This window comes from Triticum urartu, chromosome 7, assembly GCF_003073215.2.
Source record: "Triticum urartu cultivar G1812 chromosome 7, Tu2.1, whole genome shotgun sequence".
Lineage (NCBI taxonomy): Eukaryota > Viridiplantae > Streptophyta > Magnoliopsida > Poales > Poaceae > Triticum > Triticum urartu.
In genome coordinates, this window is record NC_053028.1 from 661660599 (window position 1) to 661686851 (window position 26253).

The window sequence follows — 26253 nt, forward strand, 5'->3', positions numbered from 1 at the left end:
TCCGGCAACCCCGAAGTGACAATAATCGGGACCACTCCCGGTGATGACCATAGTTTGAGGAGTTCATGTATTCACTATGTGCTAATGCTTTGTTCCAGTTCTCTATTAAAAGGAGGCCTTAATATCCCTTAGTTTCCAATAGGACACCGCTGCCACGGGAGGGTAGGACAAAAGATGTCATGCAAGTTCTTTTCCATAAGCACATATGACTATATACGGAATACATGCCTACATTATATTGATGAATTGGAGCTAGTTTTGTGTCACCCTATGTTATGACTGTTACATGATGAACCGCATCCGGCATAATTATCCATCACAGATCCGGTGCCTACGAGTTCTCCATATACTGGTTTACGCTTATTTACTTTCCCGCTTCTACTGTTACAATCACTACAAAATACCAAAAACATTACTTTTGCTGTCTTTACTTTTGTTGCTGCTACCACCACTATCATATTACTGTGCTACCAAACACTTTGCTGCAGATACTAAGTTTCCAGGTGTGGTTGAATTGACAACTCAGCTGCTAATACTTGAGAATACTCTTTGGCTCCCCTTGTGTCGAATCAATAAATTTGGGTTGAATACTCTACCCTCGAAAGCTGTTGCGATCCCCTATACTTGTGGGTTATCAAGACCTTTTTCTGGCGCCGTTGCCGGGGAGCATAGCTCTATTCTTTGAGTCACTTGGGATTTATATCTTCTTATCACTATGAAGAACTTGAGAGATCCAAAAACCAAGATCTATCCCTCAACTACGAGGGGAGGTAAGGAACTGCCATCTAGCTCTGCACTTGATTCACCTTCTGTTATGAGTAAGTTTGCGACACCTGCATCTGCTTCTGTTATTCGTTCTGATATGCCGCATGTTATTGGTGATGCCACTTCTGCTATGCATGATACTTATGATGAAGCTGCTTCTATGCCTGATACTACTATGCCCCTTAGTGAATTTCTTGATGAACAAATTGCTAGGGCTAGAGAAAAAGAAATTATTGAATCTGAATACGATGATGATAGTGATGATGGAAATATGCCTGTTATTCCTGAGGGTTATCTTTTTGATATGGAATCTTCTGCCGCTATTTTAGCTTGCAAAGATAAATATGAGCTTAAGAGGTTATTAATTAAATGGAACAAAGAATCACTTAGAGATAAAATGAGACCTGACCCTGCTTTTGCTACTTCACCTATTTGTGTTCCTGATAAGGATTATGAATTCTCTGTTGATCCTGATATAATTAGTTTGGTTGAATTTGATCCGTTTTATGCCTATGAATCTGAAACTGTTGTGGCACATCTTACTAAGTTAAATGATATAGCTGCCCTGTTCACTAATGATGAGAGATAGCGTTACTTTTATTTACTCAAAATATTTCCGTTCTCATTAAAGGGTGATGCTAAGATATGGTTTAATTCTCTTGATCCTGGTTGTGTGCGTAGTCCCTAGGATATGATTTATTACTTCTCTGCTAAATATTTCCTGCTCATAAGAAACAAGCTGCTTTGAGTGAAATATACAACTTTGTGCAAATTAAAGAAGAGAGTCTCCCACAAGCTTGGGGGAGGCTTCTCAAGTTACTTAATGCTTTGCCTGATCATCCTCTTAAGAAACCTGAAATACTTGATATCTTTTATAATGGACTAAACGATGCTTCCAGAGATTACCTGGATAGTTGTGCTGGTTCTCTTTTCAGGGAAAGAACACCGGATGAAGCTGAAATTCTATTGAATAATATGTTGACAATTGAAAGTAATTGGGCACCTCCTGAGCTAGCTCCTACTCCAATTACTGAGCCTATTCCTAAACCAACTCCGAAGAAGAGAGGTGTTTTATTTCTCAGTCCTGAAGATATGCAAGAGGCAAAGAAATCTATGAAAGAGAAATGTATTAAAGCTGAAGACATTAAGAATTTACCTCCTATTGAAGAAATACATGGTCTTAATATACCGTCTATTGAAGAAACATATGATCTTAATTATTTATTTACTGAAGAACCTCCTGATCCCGATATCCCAACACAGGTAGTAAAGGTAAATTCTCTCTATAGATATGATAAAGCTGAAGTCCCTCCTACTAAAATTGCTAGTCAGTGCTTGGATGAGTTTGATAACTTTATGTATAAGCAAGACGACTTCAATGCTTATTTTGGTAGACAATTAAAAGAAAATTCTTATATGATTAGACACTTGGGTGATTATATGGCTAATATTAAAGGTGAACCTAAACTTGTTAGCAAACATGCTTCTATGGTTACCACTCAAGTAGAACAAGTACTTAAGGCTCAAAAAGAAGTGCTTAATAAAATGAATAGTAAGAAAAATGATTATGCTGTTAGAGTGGCTACTAGAACTGGTAGAATGACTCAGGAACCTTTGTGTCCTGAAGGCCACCCTAAGAGAATTGAGCAAGATTCCAAAAGAAATAATATTGATGTTCCTAGTTCTTCTAAAAAGAAGAAGAAGAAAAATGATAGAACTGTGCAAACTTCTAGTGAACCTATTGTTGAACCACCTGATAATCCAAATGATATATCTATGTCTGATGCTGAAACACAATCTGGTAATGAACATGAACCTAATGAAAATATTAATGCTGATGTTCATGATGATGCTCAACCTAGTAATGACAATGATGTAGAAATTGAACCTGTTGTTGATATTGATAACCCACAATCAAAGAATCAACGTTATGATAAAAGAGACTTTGTTGCTAGGAAACATCGTAAAGAAAGGGAACCTTGGGTTCAGAAACCCATGCCTTTTCCTCTGAAACCATCCAAGAAAAAGGATGACGAGGATTTTGAGCGCTTTGCTGAAATGATTAGGCCTATCGTTTTGCGTATGAGATTAACTGACGTGCTCAAAACAAATCCTTATGCTAAATATATGAAGGATATCATTACTAATAAAAGAAAGATACCTGAAGCTGAGATTTCCCCCATGCTTGCTAATTATACTTCTAAGAGTGGAATACCAAAGAAACTTGGAGACCCCGGAGTACCTACTATACCTTGCTCCATTAAAAGAAATTATATTAAAACTGCTTTATGTGATCTTGGAGCCGGTGTTAGTGTTATGCCTCTCTCTTTATATCTTAGACTTGACTTGAATAAGCTGACACCTACTGAAATATCTTTGCAAATGGCTGATAAATCAACTGCTATACCTGTCGGTATCTGTGAGGATGGGCCTGTTGTGGTTGCAAACGTTACTATTTTAACAGACTTTGTTGTACTTGATATTCCCGAGTATGATAGTATGTCTATTATTCTTGGAAGACCTTTTCTTAATACTGCAGGGGCTGTTATTGATTGCAACAAAGGCAATGTCACTTTTCATGTTAATGGTAATGAGCATACGGTACACTTTCCGAGGAAACAACCTCAAGTTCATAGTATCAACTCTATTGGAAAAATTCCATCGATTATATTTGGAGGTTTTGAATTTCCTCTTCCTACTGTCAAGAAGAAATATGATATTCTTATTATTGGGGATGTGCATATCCCCGTTGAGGTAACTTAGTGTTATTCAAATTTTCTCCGGTTTCATGATTGTCGGAATGAGTTTGTTAACAAGACTTGATCAACCTTGTTAGTGGATTCTTTTTGATGAGCATGAGATGGATGAAACTAGAAGCACAAACTTCTGTACCCCACTTTTACTATCTGTTATTTATATTAAATAAAGTAAAAATAGTATTTTCTATATGTTTCCTGACTTTACTGTGCAATATAAAAATATCCCGAAAATAAAAGTCCTCAGAATGCCATGCCAATTTAATATGATTTTTTCGGGAATATTTGAGGATTTACTGTGCAAAAATTACCGTGGGAGGAGCTGCCACCTGGCCACGAGGGTGGTGGGCGCGCCCCAGCCTCGTGGGCCCACGGTGGCCCTCCTCCACTTATCCCAACACCCATCTTCTTCCTCTATCTCACACAAACCCGAAAAACCAACTCAAGCACGAGTTCCAGCCACTTTTCCTGTGATTTTTGATCTCCTTGCTCAAAGCACCTCTCTCAAAACTGCTTGGGGAGATTGTTCCTTGGTATGTGACTCCTCCATTGGTCCAATTATTTTTTGTTCTAGTGCTTTATTCTTTGCAAATTTGTGCTGCATAGGTGACCATGTTCTTGAGCTTGCATGTCAAATTTATATGGTTCCAAGTAGTTCTAATGCTTGATATAGGCTCTAGGCACTTGTAGGAGTAGTTGCTATCAATATTATTGAGTTTGATTTACTTTTATTTTGAAGTTACTAAAAATTTCAGAATTTTTCAGAGAAAAACAATATGTTTAGGAAGATGTTCCAAGGTGGTTCCTCTAAGAAGCAAGGACCCAGGATTGCTATGCACGATGTTGATGAGGATCCACCGAGAGACGCTCCAGTACGGCCTTGCAAATGGCCGTCGGAAAATTTTATGGACCATGCGGGAATTAAAGAAGAATTCAAATCATATTTGCGCAATGCCGGTCTTGAGGATTTTGAGGCTAACAAATGTCCCCAGTATCATGATCTCATAAGTTCATTTGTGAGGAGGTTTGAGTATTCATCTTCGCGTAATTCTCCTTCAGTCATGTTTGATCTTTATGACAAATCTTATACCATGGACCTAGAGGATTTCACTTCTTCTTGCGAACTTCCATCATGGGGCAGTATTAGGGATCCCCCTAAATCTGAATTTAGATACTTTCTTGCTAGTATAACTGTGGAGGAATCCAGAGATATAACGCAAGCTACCATAGGGAGCATTCACTTTCCTGCTATACATTATTTTGCTCTTTTCATCGGTAGATGCATAAATGCTAAGGATGAAGCATGTCACATGTGTGTCCCTGATCTTAGCATTCTTAGGAGTGTTCTGTTAGGAGACCAATCTTATCATATGGGAGCCATTGTAGCTCGTAGGTTGCATCATAATAGACATAATGGAGATTTCTTTGGAGGAATTATGCAACCCGCTTAGCTCATTTTCTTGAAATAGACATTCATGAGGGTGATATGGAGTTGCCTCCTGCATATTTAGATTATAACTCTATGGCTTCACATCAGTTTGTCGAGAGGCCTGAATCACCTCTCTTATATCGCTTAATTTTTGATAAACGACGTGTTTTCTGTATTACTCTCCCTGCTCCTACCTTCTTTGATTCGCAGACAAAGGGAAGATATGTTATTACCAGAGAGGAGGCAGAAGAGTACGAGAGGAGAGCGGAGGCAGCCCGACTCCACATTGCAGCTCAGCAGGCGATAACCGCTGCACATCAGTATGACCCCAACTATCCTTCCTCTTCATCGCAGTACGACCCCAACAACTATTATTATGGATATCCGCCAGGCCAGCCGTGGCCATAGACCAACTTAGGCCAAAAGCCTAAGCTTGGGGGAGTACGTATTTCTCACCGACATTACATTTATGTTCACACACTCATTACTAGATGTCGGTGCTCATACTTTTTCACTGTAATATCCATGCTAGTTTATTTTCTTTTTCCTGCTTCCTTCTTGTGTGTTTGTTAAACCTTAAGAAAAACCAAAAAAATTAGTAGTAGTATATTTTTCTGCTGTAGTAGTAATAATTAAAAAGAAAACCCAAAAATATTTCCTGTTCTTCTTTTGCTTGTTGGGAGCTTTCCCGTGTAAATAGTTTTATTTCTTTTCTTTTCTTTGGGGGTCAGTAGGAGATGACCATAATTAAATTGTTGAAGTGGCTCTTGTATGCATTATTGTTGATTTAACCAAGAGACCACATTGCCTTGTCTTCTCCTGTTTATTGAATGCTCGCAGATTCCAGCTTAGTCCAATGCACGTGCACTCTTATTATTATTCACACCGTTCGATCGTGCAAGTGAAAGGCAATTATGATGATATATGATGGACTGACTGAGATGAGAAAAGCTGGTATGAACTCGACCTCTTTTGTTTTTGTAAATATGATGAGTCCTGCGTTCTTGATTCAGCTTATTGTGAATAAACATGTTTGCAATAACAATTAGAGATCAGAGTTGCTTGTGCCATGCTTGATCAGCTATGAGTTATAATGATTTACCTTGTATGCCGACATGCTATTGAGATGATTATGATGTGGTATGATAGGGTGGTATCCTCTTTTGAATGATTTAAGTGACTTGACTTGGCACATGTTCGCGCATGTAGTTGAAACAAAATCAACATAGCCTTCACGATATTTATGTTCATGGTGGATTGTATCCTAGTCATGCTTGCATCCAATGTTTATTAATTTTAATGCATGTACATGGCTGTTGTCGCTCTCTAGTTGGTCGCTTCCCAGTCTTTTGCTAGCCTTCACCTGTACTAAGCGCGAATACTGCTTGTGCATCCAATCCCTTAAACCCCAAAGTTATTCGAGATGAGTCCACTATACCTTCCTATATGCGGTATCTACCTGCCGTTCCACGTAAATTTGTATGTGCCAAACTCTAAACCTTCAAATAATCATTTTGTTTTGTATGCTCGAATAGCTCATGTATCAACAAAGGATGTCCTTGTCCTTATCTTCCGTGTTAGGCGGGTTATTCTCAAGAGGAGTGGACTCCGCTCCTCACTCACGAGAAAATGGCGGGTCACCGGGATGCCCAGTCTCCTGCTTTATGCAAACTAAATCAAAATTAATTGCAAACAAAACTCCCCCTGGGACCTGATATATGTTGGAGGCACTCGTTGTTTCGAGCAAGCCATGGATTGATGCTTGTTGGTGGAGGGGGAGTATAAACTTTACCATTCTGTTTGGGAACAGCCTATAATGTGTTTAGCATGGAAGATATCGCCATCTCTTAGTTGTTACGTTGACAATGAAAGTATACCGCTCAAAATACAATTTATCCCTATTTCAATACCGAGCTCTGGCACCTCTACAAATCCCTGCTTCCCTCTGCGAAGGGCCTATCCCTTTATTTTTATGTTGAGTCATCACCCTCTTATTAAAAAGCACTAGCTAGAGAGCACAGCCGTCATTTGCATTCATCACTGTTAATTTATATTGGGTATGACTATGATTGGATCTCTTTTACCATGAATTACAATGTCTAGTCAGTCCTTGATCTTTAAAGGTGCTCTGCATTTATGTTTTGCGGTCTCAGAAAGGGCTAGCGAGATACCATCTTGTTATATCATATTATGATTGTTTTGAGGAAGTGTTGTCATCCGAGATTTATTATTATGACTTGCAAGTTGATTATGCTATTGATATGAGTAATTGTGAGACCTGAGAATTATTGCAAATGTGGTTAGTTATGATCTATGCTGAAAACTTGAATGCTGGCTTGACATAGTTACAACAACAAGAACAAACAGAGTTTGTAAAAGTTTTTCTTTCTTTCTTTCAGTTTGTCAACTGAATTGCTTGAGGAAAAGCAAGGGTTTAAGCTTGGGGGAGTTGATACGTCTCCGTCGTATCTACTTTTCCAAACACTTTTGCCCTTGTTTTGGACTCTAACTAGTATGATTTGAATGGAACTAACCCGGACTGACGCTGTTTTCAGCAGAATTTTCATGGTGTTGTTTTATGTGCAGAAAACAAATATTCTCGGAATGACCTGAAACTCCACGGAACATCTTAGAAAAAATAATAAAAAATTCTCGCCAAAGATGAAGACCAGGGGGCCCACACCCTTCTCACGAGGGTGCCCCCCTAGGGCGTGCCCCCTACCTCGTGGGCCCCCTATTGCGTCTCCGACTCCAACTCCACCTCCATATATTGAGTTTCGATGAGAAAAAAATCAGGGAGAAGAAATCATCACGTTTTACGATACGGAGCCGCCGCCAAGCCCTAAAACCTCTCGAGAGGGCTGATCTGGAGTCCGTTCGGGGCTCCAGAGAGGGGGATTCATCGCCGTCGTCATCATCAACCATCCTCCATCACCAATTTCATGATGCTCACCGCCGTGCGCGAGTAATTGCATCGTAGGCTTGCTGGACGGTGATGGGTTGGATGAGATTTATCATGTAATCGAGTTAGTTTTGTGAGGGTTTGATCCCTAGTATCCATTATGTTCTGAGATTGATGTTGCTATGGCTTTGCTATGCTTAATGCTTGTCACTAGGGCCCAAGTGCCATGATTTCAGATTTGAACCTATTATGTTTTCATGAATATATGTGAGTTCTTGATCCTATCTTGTAAGTCTATAGTCACCTACTATGTGTTATGATCCGGCAAACCCGAAGTGACAATAATCGGGACCACTCCCGGTGATGACCATAGTTTGAGGACTTCATGTATTCACTATGTGCTAATGCTTTGTTCCGGTTCTCTATTAAAAGGAGGCCTTAATATCCCTTAGTTTCCAATAGGACCCCGCTGCCACGGGAGGGTGGGAAAAAGATGTCATGCAAGTTCTTTTCCATAAGCACGTATGACTATATACGGAATACATGCCTACATTATATTGATGAATTGGAGCTAGTTCCGCATCACCCTATGTTATGACTGTTACATGATGAACCGCATCCGGCATAATTATCCATCACTGATCCGGTGCCTACGAGTTTTCCATATACTGGTTTACGCTTACTTACTTTCCCGCTTATCCTGTTACAATCACTACAAAATACCAAAAACATTACTTTTTCTGTCTTTACTTTTGTTGCTGCTACCACCACTATCATATTACTGTGCTACTAAACAGTTTGCTGCAAATACTTAGTTTCCAGGTGTGGTTGAATTGACAACTCAGCTTCTAATACTTGAGAATATTCTTTGGCTCCCCTTGTGTCGAATCAATAAATTTGGTTTGAATACTATACCCTCGAAAGCTGTTGCGATCCCCTATACTTGTGGGTTATCAATCAGCTTCAGCACTAAGCAATGTCAAACTCTTCCAAGACCTCCGACAGGTTTCATGAGTAACAAAGGCATTCTTGGTGGCAAGATTGCGAATGCGATTGACATCCACCAAGAGGCTTTGCTTCTGACGCTTAAGACAGTTGTGATGCTTGTCCTATTTCTGATGAAGCGCGACGAGAAGCTCTCGATCATTGAGAACACGAGATCGCTTCCGAGGCCTTTGGGCAATGGTGCTTCCATTGGCGTCAGTTTGAGCGCGAGGGGCATGTGTATTGCCAGCCAAGGGATAAACACGCGAGACTGCCTGAACTCCTCCAATGGGCTGGGTGAAGCTTTGGTGATCAGCATTGTGAAGATAAATGGGATCCTTAGCAGGCTCTGGGTAAATAGCTTCAACAGACAGATCAACCTCTGGCAAGAATACAAGATGATTGCGCGCAGACGGCTGATAGTTGATGGCAGAGTGAAGCTTGATAAGGCGAATTACCCATGGAGCATAGAACTTGAGACCAAACATGTCGGAGCCAGATGCAGCCAACTGCCTGAGGAAGAAGTCTTGGGCATTGAAGCTGATGCCATTGAAGATATAGAAAACCAAAGTCTTCATTGCTCCTTCAAACTTCGCTGCAGATGAATGTCCTTTGACAGGCCATAGAGTTTTTCTGATGATATGATAAATGGTGCGAGGCAAATACTCTAGGTCTTCAACAAAGAATTTAGATGGGTAGTCAGCGTCGTGAGGCAAAGGTTTCATCATGCTCAACATTTGGCTCATGTTGGGTTCTGGCTTCTGAAAAATGCTCTCCAAAGCATTCTGGTGTTGTTGACAACCTGGTTCATAGTATTCACCAGGAGTGGGCAGGCCTGTGAGCTCAATGATATCAAGAGCTTTGGCTTCATGATGGACATTGCCTGTCAAACACTCAAGGACCCAAGTCTTTGGATCCCTGTTGTAGCTACGAATGTGAAGAGTTGCATAGAACTGTAACAGAAGCTCTTCATTCCAGTGTTCCTTGTCTGTGACAAACTGCAGGAGTCCAGCATCTCTGAAGCAATCCAATGATTCTTCTAGACAGGGCAGGCCAACTATAGCTTCAGTATCAAGACACATATGGAGAAATATGCGCCCTTGATTGTATAAGACGCAGGAATAGTAGTTGCGCTACTGATAGCTCCAGAACCGATCCGAGGAAATACGGGGTTTGGTGTAAGGGTTCTTGGTGCTGTTGAAGAAGGTGTTATGTGCCACAAAGCCATTCACATTGAAGACCCCAGGAGAGGTTGCAGTGCCTAGGAATCTTGGAAGTCTTGGCTTGGGCTTCTGGACATGAGGTCTGTGCTCGACATGATAGCCAAATTGTGGGCCCGCAGCAGGTGGAGGAACCAGAATGGGCCACCGGACCATAACAGGCTGACCACGATCAAATGCCAGCTCAATTGTATGAGGTCTTGGAGGGGGTACAGGAGCATTGGCATTGGCGTTGACATGGGCTTCAGGGGCCACATTGGCTTCAGGTGCTTCAGTATTGGCTTCGGGCACTGCAGTGGCTTCAGGTGCATGCACTTCTGGCACCGCATGAGCTTCAGGCGCCACATTAGCTTCAGCCATGACAACGTCATTGGCTTCAGTGTTGATGTTGGTGGCCGCCTCAGGATTGTTAACCTCCACTTCAGGAGCTGGAGGGTTGGACACGTTCTCCTCGAGAACAACATCTTGGTGGGACGGGGGTGTAGCAACTCTTTCTACTTCAACTCTTGGTTGTTCTTCTTCATCGGCTGATGCAGCCGGAATATCTTCAGCCGTTTTGGCTTTAGACTCAGAGACGTGCACAGTTGGAGGGACTTGGGGCCTTGAGCCTTTGCGAAGCCTGCGGAATGTTGGCGACGCTTGTGGAGATGGAGTCGGCTAGGCCTCAAAGTCATCATCATCTTGTGGTTGGGGAGCACTTGGGGTGTCTTGGTGTTGTGGGTGATCAGCCCATGATGCATCCTGAGCAGTTGGCGTCAGAGGACGACCAATGCTGATGAGCTCGCTGTGCGTGAGCATAGGTGATGATACCAAATTGCGCTCGATGTGAGGAAGGACTCCATCATCTTCAACATTGTCGTGAGGACCAATGTCTTCGGCTATGGTGGGGTCAACAGCTGGATTGTCTTCAGTTTCAGGAGCCTTTGTGGAAGTAGGCTCATGAACTATCAACTGGCGCTCTCGGTGTTCAGACGCAGGACGAGCCACAGAGATTGGCTCGACCTCAAGGGGCTCTGTGGGAGCAGCCCGATCTCTCTTCTTGGTCTTCCGTTTCTTGGTTGGGGGAGCATCATCAGTGGTGGCTTTGGTCTTGCGCTTTCTGGCTTCGGCTTTAGCTGCCCTTGTTTTCTTGAGTTCTGAAGCCACTGTGGGGACCTTAGGCTTCGAGCCTGTCATACTGGTTGGGAAGACAATTAGAGGTTCTTCCTGCCTTGATGCTTCTGGTTCTGCCACAGCTGACTTCTTCTTCTTGGCAGCCATTCTGGGGTCGGTGCCTGGTCGCCCCAAAGCCCTGCGCTTTTCAGCTTCATTGTATCCTTGAACACATTTGGCAGCAAGATCCTTCATGCGCTCACGAGAACCTTTGGCTTCTTCGCGTTTCTTGTGGAATGCTTCCTTGAGCTCATGCATCATGACCTTGAAGTTTTGAATGTATTCAACATTGAGCTTGGTGTTGGGGAACATAGTAATTTCAAAAAAATTCCTACGCACACGCAAGACAATGGTGATGCATAGCAACGAGAGGGGAGAGTGTGATCTACGTACCCTTGTAGACCGACAGCGGAAGCATTAGCACAACGTGGTTGATGTAGTCGTACGTCTTCACGGCCCGACCGATCAAGCACCGAATCTACGACACCTCCGAGTTCTAGCACACGTTCAGATCGATGACGATCCCCGGACTCCGATCCAGCAAAGTGTCGGGGAAGAGTTCCGTCAGCACGACGGCGTGGTGACGATCTTGATGTACTACCGTCGCAGGGCTTCGCCTAAGCACCGCTACAATATTCTCGAGGATTATGGTGGAAGGGGGCACCGCACACGGCTAAGAATATGATCACGTGGATCAACTTATGTGTCTAGGGGTGCCCCCTGCCCCCGTATATAAAGGATCAAGGGGGGGGTGCGGCCGGCCAGGAGGAGGGCGCGCCAGGAGGAGTCCTACTCCCACCGGGAGTAGGATTCCCCCCTTTCCTAGTTGGAATAGGATTCGGGAAGGGGGAAAAAAGAGAGAGAGAAGGAAGGGGGGCGCCGCCCCCCTCTCCTTGTCCTATTCGTACTAGGGGGGGAGGGGCGCGCGGCCCAGCCCTGGCCACCTCTCCTCTCTTCCACTAAAGCCCACTAAGGCCAATATACCTCCCGGGGGGTTCCGGTAACCTCCCAGTACTCCGGTAAAATCCCGATTTCACCCGGAACACTTCCGATATCCAAATATAGGCTTCCAATATATCAATCTTTATGTCTCGACCATTTCGAGACTCCTCGTCATGTCCGTGATCACATCCGGGACTCCGAACAAACTTCGCTACATCAAAAAGCATAAACTCATAATATAACTGTCATCGAAACCTTAAGCGTGCGGACCCTACGGGTTCGAGAACAATGTAGACATGACCGAGACACATCTCTGGTCAATAACCAATAGCGGAACCTGGATGCTCATATTGGCTCCTACATATTCTACGAAGATCTTTATCGGTCAGACCGCATAACAACATACTTTGTTCCCTTTGTCATCGGTATGTTACTTGCCCGAGATTCGATCGTCGGTATCTCAATACCTAGTTAAATCTCGTTACCGGCAAGTCTCTTTACTCGTTTCATAATACATCATCTCGCAACTAACTCATTAGTTGCAATGCTTGCAAGGCTTATGTGATGTGCATGACCGAGAGGGCCCAGAGATACCTCTCCGACAATCGGAGTGACAAATCCTAATCTCGAAATACGCCAACCCAACATTTACCTTTGGAGACACCTATAGAGCTCCTTTATAATCACCCAGTTACGTTGTGACGTTTGGTAGCACGCAAAGTGTTCCTCCAGTAAACGGGAGTTGCATAATCTCATAGTCATAGGAACATGTATAAGTCATGAAGAAAGCAATAGCAACATACTAAACGATCAGGTGCTAAGCTAATGGAATGGGTCATGTCAATCACATCATTCTCCTAATGATGTGATCCCATTAATCAAATGACAACACATATCTATGGCTAGGAAACATAACCATCTTTGATCAACGAGCTAGTCAAGTAGAGGCATACTAGTGACGTTTGGTTTGTCTATGTATTCACATAAGTATTATGTTTCCGGATAATACAATTCTAGCATGAATAATAAACATTTATCATGATATAAGGAAATAAAATAATAACATTATTATTGCCTCTAGGGCATATTTCCTTCACTTGGCCATGTGCTTCTTGAACTGAGCCTTTTCACAATCGATCTTATGCTTCAGCTCAACAATTTTCTGAGCTAGAGCCAGCTCAGGAGCAATGGCTCTGTGGAAGGCGACGCTGAGGCCAATTGGAAGCTGAAGATTATCAAAGCTGACATTTGGGTTGTCAAACCACTCATCAATGAACTTGTTTAAGATTTCTACATCAAATAGAGGAAGGTCATTGAAGATTTCCACCTCTTGCTTTCTCTTGATCAACTGCTCAAGAGCGTCATCGCCAAGATCGTCGTCACTGGACAGATCAATGGCGTCATTTTCATTTCGCAAAACAGCAGCAGGGGTCAGTGCTTGACCAGTGGGTTGCATGGGCTTCTTCACTTTGGCGGGCTTGGAGATGCGTGAAAGATCTTCAGACTGCACACTGTCTTCAGGAGGTGCAGTGGCCAGAGGCTTCGCCCGTGAAACCTTTGGTGCAAGGGAAGGCTTCGAAGCTTTAGGTTTCTTCAGCTTCTTTGGCTTCGGTGGTGCAGGCACTTCGTCAGAATCAGCGTTGTCTGCAGGTTGATCCGCGACTGCCCCTTGAACCTTTATGTGAGTGATGAGACCTTCTAAGTTATAGAAGGGCCCAACCAGATTGGGTTCAGCTTCGCGTGTGCTGTTAGCACGAGGAGCAGAGGGGCCTGGATTGAAGTCTAATCCCCGTAACTTCTTGTTTTCTTTGGCCGAGTTCTTGGCAAACTGGAAGTTGCGCTTGAACATATTCTCGTCACGGCACCATATTAATGAAGATGGGTCTGCATCTGTAGGCTGTGGTCCATGGACCATGCAAGGATAGAAGCCTTGTTCAATGGCTTCAACGCTGGACCTAGGTTGAAGATTTCTGTACAAGATGTCTCCCCAGGGTCGCTTGATGGCATTCTTCTCAGCATATTCCTGGGTCACGAACCTGTACTTGTACCATTGTTCTGCCCAATATCTTCGAATCCATTGGATTCGGGTTTTCCGCTGATTGTAGTCCTCCTCTGGATCTGTCTTGTACAGCTCATAGAGGTCAGGAGGCAAATCTCTTGAGGTGTTTCCACAGCACTGTCTGCCACCCTTCCTTGCAGATTTCTCTTTTGCCATGAAGTTTAGACTGAAAGGCTTCAAAACAGTCAAAGTCTTCCGTCTACTGGTCAGACAAGAACTGGCTTCAGGAGAATTTATATGATGATGTAAGAACTCTGCAAATGAATGCAGACTATGAGAACCAAGGGATTCTCCCACGAACATGTACCTATGACAGCATTAAAGGTGCGAGGGAAGGGGCAGAGGTCATATGCATTCTCAGAAGATTTTGAAGATAAATCAGTTTAGAAGACATTGACCTCATAGTGCGAAGACATTCACTCATATGTAGAGAGTTGGTTCCAGATTTGTACGAATCCATGAATAAGTACAAGTGAGGAATCTACTACTTTGTGAAGCATAAGTGAACATGCTAGGCATGCTATGAGATGCAGAATGAGATAGATCCAACTTGTGGGAACAGAAAAAAGCTGTGGTTGAAAAGGATGAATCTATTGGATCAAAAAGACTGTAAAAAGGAGGTTTTATTTTCCACACGAGGAACTGCTAGACGAAGTGGGAGAGGAGGCTGAGCAGTTCTATCTTCCGTGCCCTAACTTGGCGACGGAGGACACCTACGGCGACGGCGGAGAAGACGATGTCCGCGGCCGGCGTGAGGACGGCGTCGGTGAGGTCGCGGCAGCTAAGCGCTTTGTCGCCGGCGTCGTCGAGTGCTAGCGGTGGCGCTAGGGTTTGTGTGAGAGTGGAAGAAGAGATAATGACTGGGGTGAGGTGTGTATTTATAGAGACAAGGACGGCACAGTGTTATTACGCAGGTGCCCTTGGCGGTTCACATCTGAAGGACACGTGGCGATCATGCAACACATTGGAGGTTGTTCCATGTTCCCACGCATGCCTGGACTGTAGGGTGGTCGTTCCCACTTCTCCGGGTTTCAGGCAAAAAGGATTGAGCATTGAAAACAGATTAATGTTTGTCTCTGTGTCTTCTGCTGACAAGGACGCAAAGAAGACATTTTGATAGTTTCAATAGAATGCATATGATTTGGATAGAGAGACTTAAGACGAAAGCATAGAGAGGTTAGGGTCCGATCACATTCACTTAGTTCAAAAGATTCAACGTGAAGACATAGCTATAAGTGAATGCTGTGTCTTCTGCTGACAAGGACGCAGAGAAGACATTTTGACAGTTTCAATAGAATGCATATGATTTGGATAGAGAGACTTAAGACGAAAGCATAGAGAGGTTAGGGTCCGATCACATTCACTTAGTTCAAAAGATTCAACGTGAAGACATAGCTATAAGTGAATGCTGTGTCTTCTGCTGACAAGGACGCAGAGAAGACATTTTGACAGTTTCAATAGAATGCATATGATTTGGATAGAGAGACTTAAGACGAAAGCATAGACAGGTTAGGGTCCGATCACATTCACTTAGTTCAAAAGATTCAACGTGAAGACATAGCTATAAGTTAATGCTGTAGAGGATAGAAACTAAATTGAAGATAAACATGAGGCCATATTAACATTGAAGACAAACAAAATGCAAAGACTTTGCAAATGTAACGCCATGTGAAAAACACTTCTAAGGTAAGAATTTGGTGGTGGCGTTACCCACCCACTACTAGGAAAAGGCCTACTAGTGGCGCACCAGTTCTGCCTACTAATGGCGCACTACTGGTGCGCCACTAGTATTTTTTACTAATGGCGCACCAGTGGTGCGCCATTAGTATAGGCCACTGGTGCGCCATTAGTATTTTTGAATTTTGAAGGTGGGAAAATAGTAGTAGCACACCGTCTAACCCCCACCATGCGCCATTGCTATTTTTGAATTTTGAATTTGGATCTGGATCGCAATTTTTTTGCCCATTTTTTTCTCATTTTTTGCACGATATTATTTCAAATTTTGTTCCTGTTTTTGGATCTTGTACGTTCTTTTGCCGTGTTCTTTTGCCGGAGAGGAGTTCACTGGAGAGGAGGAGGAGGAGGTGACCAGAGAGGCGCTCGCCTACATCGCCGGAGAGGAGGAGTAGGTCGCTGGAGAGGAGTTCACCGGAGCATCGGAGAGGAGGAAGGAGAAACCATGAGGGGATGGGAGGAGAGGAGGGAGGAGGAGCTCACCGGAGAGGAGGGAGGAGGAGCTCACCGGATATGAGGGAGGAGGAGCTCACCGGAGAGGACGGAGGAGGAGCTCACCGGAGAGTAGGGAGGAGAAACCATGAGGGGAGGGGAGGGGAGGAGAGGAGGGAGGAGGAGGTTGCCGGAGAGGAGGAGGAGGAGGTCGCCGGAGAGGAGGAGGGTAGTATGGTGGAAGAGAGAAGGGAAGATGGAGTGGAGGAGAGGAGGAGATGGAGTGGAGGAGAGGTGGAGTGGAGGAGAAGAATGAAGAGGTAAGGAGGAGAGGACACGCCCAGCCATATATACAGCATAGTAATGGCGCACCGTGGGCAGGTGCGCCATTACTAATTTTTTTTAATTTTTTGATTTATTTTGAATTTTGAAGGCGGGAGGATAATAATGGCGCACCATGGGCAGGTGCACCATTAGTAACTTTTTTTTATTTTTTATTTTGATTTATTTTGAATTTTGAAGGCGGGAAGATAGTAATGGCGCACCATGGGCAGGTGCGCCATTAATAAGTTTGAATTTTTTTGCCTCTCCAGATCTTAAAAGCCCCGTATCTTTTTTTCTGTTAGGTTTTTGAGGATTTTGAAAATTCGGACGTAACTTTTCGAGTAGATGATTTTTCATATAAAAAACTTTTTCATCTGAGTTCGTATGCAAAAGTTATGCCCATTTTTACAAATTCTCGAGAGATTTTGCAAAAAAGTTGAAAATTCATGTTTGTAAATTTTGCTAACAACTAGACCACATATCACATGGGAATCTTATTTTATTTTATTTTTTTGACATTTCTATCATTTTCTTTTATTTTTTTGAAACTGAAAAGGCGGTCCACGGGGGGGGGGGGGTGGGGTGCATTCGGGGGAATGTTTGGGCCAAGTTACTAATGGCGCCGTGGGATGGTGCGCCATTACTAGTTCAACTAGTAATGGCGCACCACTCCCACGGTGCGCCATTAGTAGTTTAAATAAAAATAAAAAAAATTGAAATTTTTTGAAACATAATTACTAATGGCGCACCGTGGGAGTGGTGCGCCATTACTAGTTGAACTAGTAATGGCGCACCATCCCACGGTGCGCCATTAGTAGTTTTGAAAAAAATTTAAATTTTTTTTACTAATGGCGCACCGTGGATGTGGTGCGCCATTAGTATTTGCACACTAATGGCGCACCAACACATGGTGCGCCATTAGTATTTAGTAATGGCGCACCACATGTACAGTGCGCCATTAGTGTCATATTGGCTTTTATAGTTGTTTTTGTAGTAGTGACCGTATATGAAGTATTAGACCCAGACACGGCGCACAATTATCGTGGCGCTCCGAAGTCAAATTCCATGTTAATGTATTCACACTCAGAATGTAAGTCTTCATTGATTGAAGACATACTTTACTTCGTGTGTTGCACATCTAAGTCATCAACATGCATAAGTGTTAGGATGTGTGCCTGATCACAGGACATTTGAGGATTCCAAGATATTTAGCTCACACCGTAACTTGCAAAACCTTCTTCTCATCCAAGGGCTTTGTGAAGATATCTGCCAGTTGCTCTTCAGTGTTGACGTGTATGATATCAATATCTTCCTTCATGAACATGATCTCTGAGAAAGTGATGACGAATTTCAATGTGCTTTGTCTTCGAGTGCTGAACTGGGTTGTTGGCAATCTTGATGGCGCTTTCGTTGTCGCAGTAGAGTGGCACTTGCTTCAGATGAATGCCATAGTCTTTGAGTGTTTGCTTCATCCATAGAAGCTGAGCGCAGCAAGATCCAGCAGCAATGTATTCAGATTCAGCAGTGGAGAGAGATACACAGTTCTGCTTCTTTGAAGACCAACATACAAGTGATCGTCCCAGAAAGTGACATGTGCCTGATGTAGACTTGCGATCCACCTTGTCACCAGCATAATCAGCATCCGAGAATCCAACTAGATCAAACTCTGAGCCCTTTGGATACCATAATCCTAGTGTTGGGGTGTGAGCCAAATATCGAAGAATTCGCTTCACAGCTAAGTGATGCGATTCCTTTGGTGCCGCTTGGAATCGGGCACACATGCAAACACTAAGCATGATATCTGGCCTAGATGCACATAAATAAAGCAAAGAACCAATCATGGAGCGGTATACCTTTTGATCGAACTCTTTACCATTGTCGTCGGGACCCAGATGGTGTTTAGCTGGCATTGGCGTCGTGTAACCTTTGCAGTCTTGCATTCCAAACTTCTTCAGGCAATCTTTGAGGTATTTCTCTTGAGATATGAAGATGTCGTTGCATTGCTGTCGTATTTGAAGACCAAGGAAGAACTTCAGCTCACCCATCATGGACATCTGATATTGCTCTTGCATCATATATCCAAACTCATCACTGTATTTCTGTTGGTGCAGCCGAAGATAATGTCATCACATATATTTGGCACACAAACAGTTCACCATCATATGTCTTTGTGAAGAGTGTGGGATCCAAAGAACCAGGTTTGAAGCCTTTGCTCTTCAGGAAGTCCTTGAGTGTGTCATACCAAGCACGAGGGGCTTGTTTGAGGCCATACAGTGCCTTGTTGAGCTTATAAACCATGTCAGGATGTTTTGGATCTTCAAAGCCAGGCGGTTGTGCAACATACACTTCTTCTTCAATCTTGCCATTGAGAAAAGCGCTCTTCACATCCATTTGATACAGAAGAATGTTATGATGATTTGCATAGGCCAGCGATATGCGTATAGCTTCAAGCCTAGCCACAGGAGCAAATATTTCATTGAACTCAATTCCTTCAACTTGAGTGTATCCTTGAGCAACGAGACGAGCTTTGTTTCTGACAACTTGACCATGCTCATCTTGCTTGTTGCGATATATCCATTTAGTTCCTATGATATTGTTCTTACGAGGATCAGGACGCTTGACCAGTTCCCACACATTATTCAGCTCAAATTGTTGAAGCTCTTCTTGCATTGCTAGAATCCACTCAGGCTCCATGAAGGCTTCATCAACTTTCTTGGGTTCAGATATTGAGACGAATGCGAAGTGTCCACAGAAATTTGCTAGTTGTGTTGCCCTTGAACGAGTGAGTGGACCAGGTGCATTGATGCTGTCAATTATTCTCTCAATTTGTTCTTCATTTTGGCAACACAAGGAATGAACAGGACGAAGATTTTGCTCCTGCTGATCATTTTCATCATTAAGAAGGATTGTCTTCCAGGCTGAGCATTATCTTCAGGTTGATTCAAGTGCAGAGATGGATTGAGTTCTCTTCAGGCTGAGCTTCAGACGGTATGATTTCTCCAATTCCCATAAGCTTGATGGTTTCATGGATGGAACTTCATCTAGCACATTTGGCAGGTGCTCTCTTTGCGAGCCGTTAGTCTCATCGAACCGCACATCCATAGTTTCAACCACTTTATAGTGAAAGAGGTTGAAGACTCTGTAGGAGTGCGAATCCTTTCCGTATCCAAGCATAAAACCTTCATGTGCTTTCGGTGCAAATTTTGAAGTGTGATGTGGATCCTTGATCCAGCACCTGGCACCAAATACTCTGAAGTAGCTGACATTTGGCTTCTTACCAGTGAGGAGCTCATAGGATGTTTTGTTCAGAAGCTTGTGAAGATAAACACGGTTGATAATATGGCATGCAGTATCAATGGCTTCAGGCCAGAACTTTCTTGGAGTCTTGTATTCATCGAGCATCGTCCGGGCCATCTCAATAAGTGTTCTGTTCTTGCGTTCCATGACGCCATTCTGTTGGCGGTTGTACGGAGCTGAGAACTCATGAGTGATGCCCAAAGTATCAAGATAAGTGTCGAGGCCAGTGTTCTTGAATTCAGTGCCATTGTCACTTCTGATGTGCTTGATCTTGACGCCATAGTTGTTCATGGCTCGATTGGCGAAGCGTCTGAAGACATCCTGCACTTCAGTCTTGTAGAGGATTATATGCACCCATGTATATCTTGAATAATCATCAACAATGACGAAGCCATAGAGACAAGCAGTAGTAGTAAGAGTTGAGTAGTGAGTGGGACCGAAGAGGTCCATGTGTAGCAGTTCGAAGGGTTGAGTCGTTGTCATGATTGTCTTCGAGGGGCTTGGCCCTCGTCATCTTTCCAGCTTCACAGGCACCGCATAAGTGATCTTTCTTGAACTTGACGCCCTCGATGCCTATGACATGCTTCTTCTTGCAAGAGTGTGCAAGTTCCTCATGCCAGCATGCCCTAGCCTCCGATGCCAGAGCCAGCATTCTGAAGCTTTTGCTAGAAGACATACGGCAAGCTGTGGTCCTGCTGAGAAATCTACCACGTACAAATCATCTTTCCGATACCCTTCAAAGACTAGAGACTTGTCAGATTCCATTAGAACAAGGCAACGATATTTTCCAAAATATCACAATCATGTTTAAATCGCAAAGCATTGAGACAGACATTAAGTTGAAACCAAGGGATTCAACAAGCATCACTTTATCCATGTGTTGATCCTTTGAGATTGCAACTCTACCTAGACCCAATACCTTGCTTTTACCAGTATCAACAAATGTGATGTGACTCTTGTCAGATGGACGTAGTTGAGTCCATGAGAAGACTTCGCTTGCCAGTCATGTGATTAGTTACCCACTATCAATAATCCATTCTGAAGCAGCTGGTGTCATACCCCTACAGTGCAGTTAGGGGGATAGGCTTCACGAAGAGAATTGTGAAGCATAAACATTTGACGAAGCAAGTGGATTATGAAAGCTTAGATCGAGGTTAGGACTGATAGGGCAAGTAGCAAGCGACTCAGGAACAAAATACATAATAAGACCATTTGGGCATTTGATCTTGCGCCCTACAAGATGTTTAAGGTCCCCAGCAATAGCTTCAGACGAATTTGGTTTTCGGCTGGAGACCCTTCCCCGCAAAAGAGAGTTAAGCTTTCTTAGCCACCCACATCTTTCAAGGGTGGCTTCGAAGTAATGAGTCTAAGTGCAGCAGCATCTGAGAACTTTGGCTTTGAAGCCCTAGCAATAGTCTTGCAGGAGGGCAATAGTACTCATAAGAATAAGCAGAGTAGTTCTTGGTCTTATGAACATGGCGGTTTGATGAAACGCGCTCATATTCATAGGCCTGAGTATGGTTTCCCTGCAAAACATTTGCGTTAGTGCGACTCAGGTGAGCCCTCTGTCTGTATGAAGCCTTTGGACCATATGAAGCCATGTGGTCTGGGTTTGTCTTCTTCACTTGTGGTGTCATGATGACATTCACAGGAAGATTCTCCAGACACCTTTTCGGCACCCAGACTTTCTTCATAGGTGGCCCATTCCTGCAGTTAGTACCAATATACCTGGCAAACACTTTACCATTCTGATACCAGTTTATAGTTTGCATCAAAGGATTCATCAATAACAATGGGATTAGCACAAGTGAAGCCAGATAGGGTGGATGGATCCACTGAAGATTCCTTTGCAGCAACCCATGTGGTTTTGGGGTACTGCTCAGGTTTCCAGTAAGAGCCATCAGCATTCATTTTACTTTCGAACCCAACACCCTCTTTCCTAGGGTTTTGGTTCAGGATCTGCCTTTTGAGGACATCACAGAGTGTCTGATGTCCTTTGAGACTTTTGTACATCCCTGTTTCAAGAAATGTCTTCAACCTAGCATTTTTCATCAGCAATAACAGTGGCATCCTCAGCAGAGGGGTTAGTTACCACATCAAAAGTTGAAGATATTGCAATACTAGCAGCAGTAGAACACCCAGCAACAGAAGTAGCGTTCACGCTCAATGCATTTAAGACATGGTGGTTCAAATCCTTCCTGAGCGGAACTGATCTGTTCGGCGCGAAGTGACTCGTTTTCCTTTTGAAGATCTTCATGAGCCGCTCTCAATTTCTCAAGATCTTGCTTCCTTTGAAGATAATCATAGGAAAGCTTTTCATGAGTTGTTGAGAGCGTTTCATGACGACTTTCAAGTTCCTCATACTTAACATGAAGATTTTTTATGTCTTCAATTAAGGACTGAGATCGAGTCATTTCAGCGTCCTAACAGGTCATCGCTTTTGTCTAACTTTTTGAATATGTTCCATAGCTTTCTGTTGTTCAGTAGCAATTTTAGCAAGTGTTTTGTAGCTGGTGCTTTGGAACCACAATCAGAATCATCTTTACTGGATGTTTGATAGTGAGTAGTGCATGAGTTTACCTTGGCACCGCGTTCCATGAAGCAGTAGGTGGGAGCGGAGTCATCCTGGTCATTAGCATCGGCGTCGGTGATGGAGTCATTGCCTTCAATGTTGAAGATGGAGTTGGCAACGTAGGCTGTAGCCATACTTGCAATGCCAGAATCGGACTCCTCCTCAGACTCCACCTCCGCCTCCTCAGAAGCAGAACCCTCCTCTGATCCATTTCCTTGCCAACAAACGCACGAGCCTTGCCAGATGAGCTCTTCTTGTCTGATGAAGACTTTGATGAAGACTTGGAAGATGACTTTGAGTATTTCTTCTTCTTCTTGTCGTCAAAATCATATTCCTTGCTTTTCTACTTCTTCTTGTTCTCATTGTCCCACTGAGGACACTTAGAGATGTAGTGGCCAGGTTTCTTGCACTTGTGGCATGTTCTCTTCTTGTAGTCATGAGCAGAAGCTTCATCATTCCTTGAGCTATATTGTGAGAACTTTCTAAAGCCTTTCTTCTTGGTGAATTTCTGGAACTTCTTCATAAGCATAGCAAGCTCCTTTCCAATGTCTTCAGGATCATCAGAACTGCAATCAGATTCTTCTTCAGATGAGGAAATAGCTTTTGCCTTCAAAGCACGAGTTCGCCCATAGTTGGGAATGTAGATGTCTCTTTTCTCAGAAAGCTGAAACTAATGTGTGTTGAGCCTTTCCAGTATGTCACAGGGATTGAGTGTCTTGAAGTCAGGGCGTTCTTGAATCATCAGGGCTAGGGTCTCAAACGAGCTGTCAAGTGATCTCAGGAGTGTCTTGACGACTTCATGCTTGGTGATCTCAGTAGCGCCGAGGGCTTGAAGCTCATTTGTGATGTCAGTGAGTCGATCAAACGTAAGCTGAACATTCTCATTGTCGTTTCTCTTGAAGCGGTTGAAGAGGTTGCGAAGGACACTGATTCTTTGATCTCTCTGGGTCGATACGCCTCCGTTGACCTTGGTGAGCCAGTCCCAGACTAGCTTGGATGTTTCCAGAGCACTCACACGGCCATACTGTCCTTTGGTCAGATGACCACAGATGATGTTCTTGGCAGTGGAATCCAGTTGAACGAACTTCTTGACATCAGCAGCGGTGACATCTTCACCAGCCTTGGGGATGCCATTCTTGACGACATACCAGAGGTCGACATCAATGGCTTCAAGATGCATGCGCATCTTATTCTTCCAGTAGGGATATTCAGTTCCATCGAAGACTGGGCACGCAGCGGAGACTTTGATTATCCCTGCAGTCGACATAGCTAAAACTCCAGGTGGTTAAACTGAATCACATAGAACAAGGGAGTACCTTGCTCTGATACCAATTGAAAGTGCTAGTTATCGACTAGAGGGGGGTGAATAGGCGATTTTTATGGAAGTCTTCAAAACTTGGAAGTTTCAAAGACAAACGATAGAAACAAATCTCTTACCATGAAGCGGAAGGTAGACTACACTAAGCAAGCCATAGTCAAGTATTCAGTGAGATGAAAGCACAAAGACTAATAGCAGCTAGGCAGTATAGATCGGGATGGAAGATAGTACGAAGCCAAACAGAACAAGCAGTCACACAGTGAAGACAAATAGATACTGCAAACAGGCAATGACTTCACAAGGACCAATCTGCAAATAAAGAGATGGGAAGAATGGAACCAGTGACTCGTTGAAGACAATGATTTGTTGGACCAGTTCCATTTGCTGTGACAACTGTACGTCTGGTTAGGGAGGCTGAGATTCAACTCAGAAGACCACGTCCTCACCTTATTCCCCTTGAGCTAAGGACAAATCCTATTCTTGATCTATGCCAACTCAACGAACACCATTGGAGATACCTGTAGTGCACCTTTATAATCACCCAGTTACGTAGTGACGTTTGGTAGCACACAAAGTGTTTTTCCGGTAATCGGGAGTTGCATAATCTCATAGTCATAGGAACATGTATAAGTCATGAAGAAAGCAATAGTAGTAAACTAAACGATCAAGTGCTAAGCTAACGGAATGGGTCATGTCAATCACATCATTCTCCTAATGATGTGATCCCATTGATCAAATGACAACTCATGGCTATGGCTAGGAAACTCAACCATCGTTGATCAACGAGCTAGTCAAGTAGAGGCATACTAGTTACACTATGTTTGTCTATGTATTCACACATGTATTATGTTTCTGGTTAATACAATTCTAGCATGAATAATCAACATTTATCATGATATGAGGAAATGAATAATAACTTTATTATTGCCTCTAGGGCATATTTCATTCAGGGACCTGCCTGCTCCTCAGCAACGGTGTCTTGACGACGAAACCCGAGGTTGCTACACCCATAGTGAGGAACCCGGATGAGCCCGGAGTCAGCGGGAGGCAGTATGAGAAGGCCTTGCCGAAGGTCCCTGAGGTCTGGGTGGCCAGCGACTGAGCTCCGCCGCCGAGCTCGATGAGCCCAGCGGTCTGGTCCTGGTCGTGGAGAAGGAGGCAAGACTCAGACTGGTTGCACCTGAACTTGAAGTTGCTGACAGCATTGGAGCCCAGTGAGAGCGTGTCGGAGCTGTAGCTCCCGGTGGTTCTCGAAGCATCTCCATAGTTGAGAATGTACTGGCACTGGGAGCCAGAGCAGCCATTTCCTCGGTCGTCTTGGCGGAGCTGCGCGCAGGCGGCGGAGCTGCAGGTGAACGGAGAGTAGGTGCTCGACAAGCTGGGGTCGAAGAGCGAGTCCGCCTGCGAGTGACACCGCGAGCACGGCTTGCACTGCACCCAGGACACGTCACTGCCGGTGTCGATGAACATGGTCTGGTTCACGGCCGGCGAGCCGATGCCAACGGTGATCACATGCTGCAACGTGCCCAGGGAGAGGCCCAGCGTGGTCGGCAAGGTAAGGTCATTCCGAGAACTTTTTGTTCTGCACAAAAATAACACCGTGGAAATTCTATGGAAAATAGCGTCAGTCCGGATTAGTTCCATTTAAACCATGCAAGTTAGAGTCCAAAACAAGGTCAAAAGAGTTTGGAAAAGTGGATACGTTGGAGACGTATCAACATGCGGTGTTGACAACCTCGGTCCAAAAACTAGGTGGTGACATGTATTCATCCAACATGGACCTTGCCATTTCCTGAAGTGTATGGTTCTTCCTCTCGGCTACACCATTTTGTTGAGGGGTGTAGGGTGTGGAATATTGATGCTCAATCCCTTCGTCACTAAGAAATTCTTCTAAGATGTAGTTCTTGAACTCGGAGTCATTATCACTTCTTACTGCCAAGATTTCTTTGTCAAACTTGCGTTGGGCTTGCTTGGCAAAATCAATGAAGGCGATCTTCGTCTTGTCCTTGGACTTGAGGAAAAACACCCATGTATCTTGAGTAATCATCAACAATGACAAGTCCATACTTTTTACCACCAAGACTATCCCACGAAGGAGGCCCAAAAAGATCCACATGAATAAGCTCCAAAGGTAAATCCTATTTGTTAACGTGCATTTTCGTTAACGGGCGCCTGCGGGGCACACCACTTACCGCGAGCTAGGCCGACCCATTTAATTTTTTGTGTTATTTGTTAGATCGCAAAAAGAAGCGCAGGAGGGAATCGAACCAACGACTTGCTGGTTTCAAGCACGCCGGGCACTCATTTGACGATTTCTGCAACTGAAGCTATGTTTCTGAAACATGCGTCGTGTTGCAATGCTTGGCC

The 26253-nt window shown here is 43.8% G+C and overlaps 1 protein-coding gene across 1 annotated transcript in view; it reads right to left on the reverse strand.

Moving 5' to 3' along the window:
• LOC125519329 (aspartyl protease family protein At5g10770-like) overlaps positions 1–25675 on the reverse strand; it is a 45678-nt gene extending 20003 nt beyond the window's left edge. Inside the window, exons 1-2 of the mRNA XM_048684173.1 lie at positions 25668–25675; positions 24845–25468 (exon numbers count right to left, since the gene is read on the reverse strand). Of these exons, the coding sequence (XP_048540130.1) occupies positions 24845–25468; positions 25668–25675 (632 nt within the window). The remainder of the gene's footprint in view (positions 1–24844; positions 25469–25667) is intronic.
• Between the last annotated feature and the right edge of the window lie 578 nt (positions 25676–26253).